Genomic DNA, 8,277 nt, shown 5'->3' with positions numbered 1-8,277 from the left:
CTTCGTAATAAAAGGTCTTAATATTTTTTATTTAAAACAACGCCATCTATAATTCTTAACGAAAATCTTAAAGTTAAATGTTAGTAAGTAGGTTATTAAATCACCGCTAGATGGCAGTTACTTTTAAATTGTCGTCCACGAATTCGTTGTTCTTAGAAGTGCGGCTATTGGTAAATGCTTTTGTCAGTTCCTACTGAAGGAAAAAATATCTTCATTATTCACGTACGTCCCAAAGTGATTTTAGATTATGACTTTTAAATAGGTTTTAATTATTTTTCTAAAAAAAATAATACGAAACTGAAGTTTGGCAATTACCAATAAAAGTTCAACGCAGACATTCGTATCATAGTTTTGCTGCTAAAATCTCGTATTATAGCAGAAGTAAATCATTATTTTGATGCTGTATTTCACATTTCATTTGATTTGACAGATGATGAGGTCGCGGGAAACATATCCGGTCATTGTGACTTTGTGCCACAGTGTTGGTATTGGCCGGTGGCGGCTGCGGCGTAGTTCCTGGGATGGGAGGCTGCTTTTTGCAGGTGGCGGAAGGCGCGAGGCCGCGCGCGTCGTTTCCGCGTTTCCCACCAAATCGCCCGCCAGCTGTCACCGATAGGCGTGACATTGGACTGGTGTTGCCATATGTGAAGCTAGTTGATCATTTTTTTTTATTTAAATGTAATGTTATAATTTAATGATTATTTTTATTTATCAAGTAACAAAAACGGTAACCGTTTAGGGACCCTAAACAAAAGAGCGTTATAACTCCTCCCATCAAGGCAACGCATGCACGGTTCCTCCATCTTGCGGATGTCCGTGGGCGTCGGATCCAATAGCACGCTGGCCGTTTGCCTTTTCATTATAAAAATTAATGACAAAAATGTAATAGCAGTCATGTAAGTTTAATAACTAACAAATGCGTTTTCTCTCCTTTAATATAACAATTTTAAATCTTTACCTTGGCGGTTAGAACGGATTATGAAATATCTCAATACTAAAACTCTCATTGGCTCTGTATACATAGAATACTAGCTATTGCCTGCGCCTTCGTCCACGTGAAATTTGAAAATAGCGACTTAGCTTTTTTTATAATAAGATAATATGTGTATCCATGTTACTCAGTGATAATGTAGCTTTCTAATGGTGAAAGAATTTTTGAAGTCGGCCTAGTATTTTTGAGTTATTATACATACAAAAATACAAATCTTTCCTCCTTATAATATTAGTATAGACATAGATTGTAGATTGTATTAAACTTTGTAGGCAATGGCAACACCCTAAGCTATGGAACAACTGCTGTTAACTTATTTGTTTACTTGAGCAGTCAAATAGTATCTTTAGAATTAACGAGGAAGTCGTAATGCCGAAAGGAAGAGGAAGCGCATCGGTTATTTTTGCAGCGGCGAGTTGACATCACGGACTGTGTGCACTGCGTCAGCGGCGCCGGCGCGTTGCAGCACGTCTGTTAACAACGACCCATTGTTGAACGCCCGAACCGAACGCAACCGCCGGACACAATTCGCTATTCTAAATTAAATTACCTTTATTTCCGTGTGTCATAATGACTCAATACTCGGAAATTTATTTAATTTTTATAATAAAGGCTGGCAAAAGACCGATCGGCTACTTATAACTGCTAAAATGGACATTCTGTCAAATTAAACGATTTAGTAAAGTTGATAGCAATAACAATAAAATTACAACGTAACAAAACAACGTTACATAACTAAAAACTTTTGTTCCTGTCTTGAAGGCGCGTAAACACGTATCGATGTTAGAGCAACAGGATGTGTGTCATTAGACAATTGCTGGCAACATTGATCTTCCATCAGGTGAGGGTCAGAAGGTCACGGCGAGCTGCGCATTCCGGCACTAACAGCATCAATCTCAATAATACTCTCTGTTATTCGCGGTTTTGAAGAATTTGCTTTGTTGCATTATGACATATCGGATCGTAAAATTGTATTGTGTTTCGTTCAATGGTTAGTACTTTTGTGCACGGAGGTACATGCATATGACGCAGCGTTGACGCTATGTAAAAACCTATATTTAATAAAAAATATGATTTTGCATAACAAATATTTCTTATTGGTTGTTAAATTCGATGCGGAATTCATAATATTTGTACTGCTAGTGAAATAAAAGTATGTTTTATTGGATTTTTAATGCAATGTAAAGCGTATGACATTTTTATTTTATGACTCTTGCGTTACGCCCGAGCCCGAGCCCGAGCCCGAGCCCGAGCCCGACTTGCACAACACTGCTTAACGCCTACGCCTTTGTAAACAAAAAAAACACCTAGTAATTGCTTTATTTAATAAATATGTTCCAATATTATACAGTCTACAATATTAGAGATATCTAAGAAATTGTCATGTCCTGTACTGATCTATCTGACGACCTGTTCGGGAGTCTCTACGGAGTGCAATCTATAACATGTACGAAATGCTTATGACTTCGTGCACTAGAAACACACTTTGTTAGCGCGCCATTTAATCCAATTTTTTGACATTACCATATTTTTTTCACATTCTTACTTAAATTAAGCCTAGTATATGCAGGTTGTTGTCGGTGGCTGGTAGCGCACAATGCGCGTGTTTGCGCGCTCCCTCGATTGTGTTCTGTGTTTGTGTCACAGCAACGTAGGAACTCAAGGTTCTAACTTCCAACTTGGTTACATTTACTGAATTTATTTGAATTTTCGTCTTTCACGTAAAATCTATTATGTTATTTCAACCTTACAGTTACAGCCCGGATAGCTCAGTCGGTAGAGCATTGGACTTTTAATCCAAGGGTCCAGGGTTCAAGTCCCTGTTCGGGCGGTAATTCTTTTTGTTAGTTTTTTTGTCATTTCAATATTAATAGTAATTTAAAATGTGAATTTTTTTTTTTTCAAAAGTATTTAACTATCTATTTAATTTAACTATCAACCTTGTTCCGATCGTTACGAATGCATGGTCGCTATTCGTATTGTATTCACTTTACTGTATTGGAATAATCTAAACGAAGTATAAAATCAACTGTTATTTCATCGTTTGCGTCACCAATACGGGACAAATTAATGAAGCGCCGACATCGATGCGGCACTTAGCACATTAGTAAAAGTACTGCTAAGTGACGGATGATTCTGTGATGTTTTTGTCAAAACGTGCCGGCGAGCGCGCTCGAGCCCGCTGAGGTCGCGGCTGGCGGCGGCTCGCGGCAGTGGCGGCGGCGGCACACAGGCCGCACTCTAGCGACAGTCGGAGGTGCGCGCGGTCGCCGCTGTCTCGTGCACACCGCTGTGCTCGGTGCGACCTCTCGCCGTGCTGAATGATGTCCGCGCTCGCCACCCTCAGCCACGCACAATGACCAAGTATAAGTTGAACAACGCGCTGCGTTCCTCCTCCGAGGTGACGCTCACCTCCTACCTGGCGGCCGAGGGCGCCGCCGGCAAGCGGGATGACCGCGCATATCACATACCCGTGCTGGACAATGACAACCTGGACACGGAGGCCAACAGAAACCTTGCGGGCGCGCGCTGCCCCGGCTGCCCCTCTTGCGCACTGCCCGCCGCGCTCCCGGCCGACCTGGCCGCCTCCCTCGCCAAAAACGAGTGCGACAGGTTCGGACTCAACGAGCTCAAAGTCGAGGGCCTGGACAGAAATGTGTGCCTCTGCGAGAAGTTCAACGGCGGCTGCAAGCTGTGCCCGCGGCCTAGCCTGGCGCCTACGCTCAGCCTGGGCACCGAGGGCAAGGAGTCCTGCCTCGCCTGCCACCGCGGCACCTGCGGCGCACCCTATTCTAGTGAGTCACAATTATTTTTGATTAACTCTTTTATTACATTTTTTTATGTTTGGTATGCAACGACATGGTACCAGTAGGGAGATGTTTATGCAGGCAAAAGCTGCAAGGATCACTTTAATCCAGATAGTGTTTATTTCGGCGCTACGACATCGCTACGAGCGCACAATACCCTCGCTTAGCGCCCCTTTTAACACCAGCTGTAGCTGGAACTTTGGGATCAAAAATAAAAACTTGTCCACCATTGATGAAATAGTTATTATATTATAGTGCAGTTTCAATTGCATCGAAATACTAAAAAACTATGGACACGATGAGTGTAAATGAATAACATTTAGATCGCAATAACTTAATTATCATGCTCCTAAACAACCACTGACACTCAGCCGCCCGTAATGCTGTGGAGGTCTGGTCAGTCACTGCCATCGTGGGACGTTTTGAATTATGAAAAAAAAAAACTGTGTACAGAAATTATGCAGTAAAATTATACTGATTGTGAATGATTACATATATGATGTGATCTTGTGTTTAATAATCAGGTTTAATTGTTTTTGATGACATTAAAAGTATCATTATGTTTTTATGCAGATAAAGTTTGTTAAAACACTTCCGCGTCTATTCGTTTCTTCAAGAATCAGATGCGGGAATTTGTTGTATAAGAATCGACTTTTTGTAAGACAACAAAAAGTGGACGAGCCATTCTTCTGGGTTTGGTATTTGTAATTTATTCATTTTTTCTGTCTAATTATTTTGACGTACTCTGCAAAATTGTTGAGTTTACATTGTTCCCTATCTGAAGCTATAAATTTAAAAAGAAACATGGCTTTCCGCGGATACGGTGCCATCAGTAGACTAAGTGGGTACACGGGTACTGGTACAAGCTTACATGTTGCCAGTTCTCACTATCCCTGCGTGCGGCAGTTTACAAAACAAACAATCGTCGTGTGTCAGATGACGCGGTGCGATGTTGTGACAAGTGACAAGCTGTGCCAGCAGTCGACGCACAATGGTGCGATTCGCCGCGCCCCGCCGTCCGCCGACCGCACCACCTCGCTATCTCGACATTATCCACGCGCGTATCATTTGTTCCGCACCCGCAGCTAACTACTTACCGTTCAAAACTACGCATTCGACTGACGTTTTCCTTTTTATTAGTAAAAGTAATGTTAATGAACTGAATTATTTTCTTTATGTCTCAAACAACACATTTTTAAACAAAGAATGTACGCGCCAATGTTATTGATGCAAGCTGTATGAATCAGACAAGGGCTGCATGTTTCCAATGGCAAGATCGCCGCCCTGACAGTCCTCCTTTCCGACTGGTTGCCGTTGACCACTAGCTACGTGTCTGTGGTCTTGGACAGGTACTATAGTCTCTGCGCCGAGCGGCGACGGTAAGATAAGGTAGGGAAGGTGATGAGTCTCTGCGTAATATCTAGAATTTCGATAAGCTGTTGATCGAAGATACGTATTTACATATGCGACCAACATACAACCGATATACAACCGTTAAATTCAATAATTTGATCTAGGTATGTATTTTGAAATTGCAGCGAACGCATGCAATTTTTAAAAGCAAACAACCTTCGCGACGGCCGGCCGCGGCGGCAGCTGGAGCTTGATATTTTGCAAGATACCGCTGAGCTTTAGAACGACTTTACTCCTTTCTAATAAACTGCTCATTAGCAAATTACTTACTCTACTTGACGCCTGATTTCTGTGAGGTCGTGGTCATTAACCATACAACTGTTAAATTAGGGAAATGTCGACGTGTGCGTACAGTTTACATACATAGTTATTATGACTTTGAACACAAAAGTTTAAGGCCGAACGCACGAGCGGTTGAAAGGACAATTCGCTTTGATTGTGGAAATATGTATGTAACTTAACGTGTTGATGATTGAAATACAGTTCATCAAGTCAAAAAATAAGAAAACAAAGAATATTAAGCCAAGTTTCTAATATTACATTAATAAAAGAGTAATATTTCGATCTAAAATGTGACAAATTCAGTTGTTTGATTTGTACATGTCTTTTGTAATGTTCCTTACAAATAACCTTACTATAAAAACTGAACCAATTCTATCAAAGTTAGAAAGCTACGTTTATCAGCGGGTCATTTTTTGTTAACTTTAAATATTGTATTTGACTCGCGAACTCTTGCTATTTTGCAACCGCTGACAACTCGTAGATTGCAGTAACTTTTGTTTACATATATTTAAGTAGTTAGATAAATTAAATATTACGGTAAATGTTATACAGTACATCTTACGACTGTTTGGGTTACCGCTAATGTGCAGTTAACATACAGACGTGACTTTATCACAAGCGCATCTCGCCGCCGCAGCACGCTGCACCACGCCGCGGCACGACACGGCACAACACGCTGACACGCAGTTATCATACGGCACAACGGCTTTATACTAACGAACGTGACATTTTACTAACTAGACAAACACGTGAAACTTTCCTGTTGCATTTTAACGATATTCATCATCTGAATTCTAAATATTGGTGAACACAATTATGCTTAAATAGATCATGAATTTTATTGATGTCTATTATTATAATCGGAAGTATTTTCGTTGCTTTTCAGAACAGTGGAACGTTTCAATATAAAAGTAAAAGTTTCTCGAGGTCAGTTGTGCGTAAATTACTTGTTTGTTATGAGTGCCATAGGAGAGGAGCCCCGCTGTCATCTGATGGGATGACAACTCTTATTGTTAATACCAAAACATATTTTGATGTTGTTAATAAACATTTAGTTTATGTAAGAGATAAACTATCAAGGATAATTATCTTATCTTGTATATCTTGTTTTCCTGAACATTAGATTTAGACATTAAAGTTCACCCATGCAAATATGAAAATTGCCAGATTTGTTGCCTCCTAGCGATAGGTCGGAGAAATGAGGATAAATTTTGCAGCTGAAGAAAAGTTTTTCATCGCGATAGTATAAAAAAGCTCGTTCTATACAAGACTACTTAATTTTAATAACTTTTGAAAAGTAATTGGCAATGTCACTGGCTCCGTTCCAATCGGGTTACAACCTGTTTGTCCACTTCATTCCACTTTGCATCTAGTAACTGACAGGTTCTAGTCTACAATATAGGCTAATGGAAATCACTCTAGATTAAGTCGATCTCATTTTTCTTCCTTCATGAAAGTAGTACTTCTCTGTTTAATAGACATCGATAATCTTCAGTTAATTAATATGGCATCATAGCAATCTTTAGCCTTAAATAACATAAGTTTTAGCTACCACTGCCACTGCCATTGCCAACCTTATCAGAGATTGAATGGCGACCTCTAGCGGCCAAGGCGAACGCCTCAACTGGACACTTGTTATGTTAAACTAGCAGCTGTTGACGTCAATTCAGCTAGTGCTCGTGCGATGGCTTTGATTACTACAAAACGGTCCTGATTTCTGAGAGAGCAGACTAATGTGCAATGCAATATATTTTATCGCTATTGGAATAAGCCATCTCTTATTTATTGTAAACTACGACCAAAGATGTATTGAACTAGCTGTTAATTCCCACGCTGACACATTATTTTATGTTTGCTAAGTTAACAGTTATTACGTAATTAAAATAGCAATAAAACATTTGTTTCCAACTGTTTTTAATCTGATGTTTAAGTTTGTTTTGCCGAATACTGAAACGACATTTATAAATGTAACAACGTATTCATTCTACTATATTATAAAGACGAATCATTTGTGTTTTACCATGTATTTTAATCATGTAAAAACTACTTTGCCGATTTTAAAAATTCTTACACCATTAGAAATATCACTAAGTATCATAGCTATCTTTTTTTTATTTCACGGTAACGTATTTACGAATTACAGCTAGTAAATTTTAGGGCTACATTTTACTCCAGGTTCCATAAAACGTTTGACCCCTAAAAAATATAGCGACATTAGGAAACGAAGTATTTAGATTCGATTCAGTATTTAGCCGTTTTTCACATCATTATGCGACGGAGCGAGACGTTCCTCTCTCAGTAGTAGTACTAAATATATTATTATAGTAATTTATGATAATACGGACTTTCCGACGTTTAGCAAAAACCTTATTAGTTATTTAATGCCATGAATTTTTCGCTGAATGTTAATGAAAACAGCGAGTATCTACCGGCGATTAGCTATTCTCATTAACTTCGGAAACTCGGAATCCTACAAATACAAGATATCTGCAATTATTATCTTGTACAAAGAAAGTGACAAACTCAGTGTAAATGTGCTCAGCATTGCGTACTCTACTGGTATTGCAATTGCTTGTTGATGTATTGTGGGAGAGGCGCCTTTGATGACAAAAGTGATCGCTTATTCAGTGCTTAATCCTCTTTTGCCGCATACTATGAAATATGTTTGCAATATAACTAATTAAAATTGACGACACACATTGGGCTGAATCAAGTTGCTCCATAGACAACTTTATCTGATGTTTGAAATGTCTCTTTTTTTTGCTTGAATGTGCTTTGTATCAG

General features: G+C 39.4%; 1 protein-coding gene and 1 non-coding gene across 2 annotated transcripts in view; both read left to right on the top strand.

Moving 5' to 3' along the window:
- Positions 1-2,749: 2,749 nt before the first annotated feature.
- On the top strand, positions 2,750-2,822 carry Trnak-uuu. Its single transcript has one exon. It is a non-coding gene; the product is annotated as a tRNA-Lys (tRNA).
- A 385-nt stretch (positions 2,823-3,207) lies between these two features.
- The window catches only part of LOC106100851 (sodium-independent sulfate anion transporter-like), a 19,104-nt gene continuing 14,034 nt past the window's right edge, over positions 3,208-8,277 (top strand). The window contains exon 1 of the mRNA XM_013279911.1: positions 3,208-3,786. Coding sequence (XP_013135365.1) covers positions 3,348-3,786 — 439 coding nt within the window. The 5' untranslated portion in view covers positions 3,208-3,347. The remainder of the gene's footprint in view (positions 3,787-8,277) is intronic.

The sequence above is a fragment of the Papilio polytes genome, unplaced genomic scaffold, assembly GCF_000836215.1.
Source record: "Papilio polytes unplaced genomic scaffold, Ppol_1.0 DF824046.1, whole genome shotgun sequence".
NCBI classification, from domain to species: Eukaryota; Metazoa; Arthropoda; class Insecta; order Lepidoptera; family Papilionidae; genus Papilio; species Papilio polytes.
Note: the sequence above shows the minus strand (reverse complement) of the source record. Positions and strands in the feature narration are given on the sequence as shown.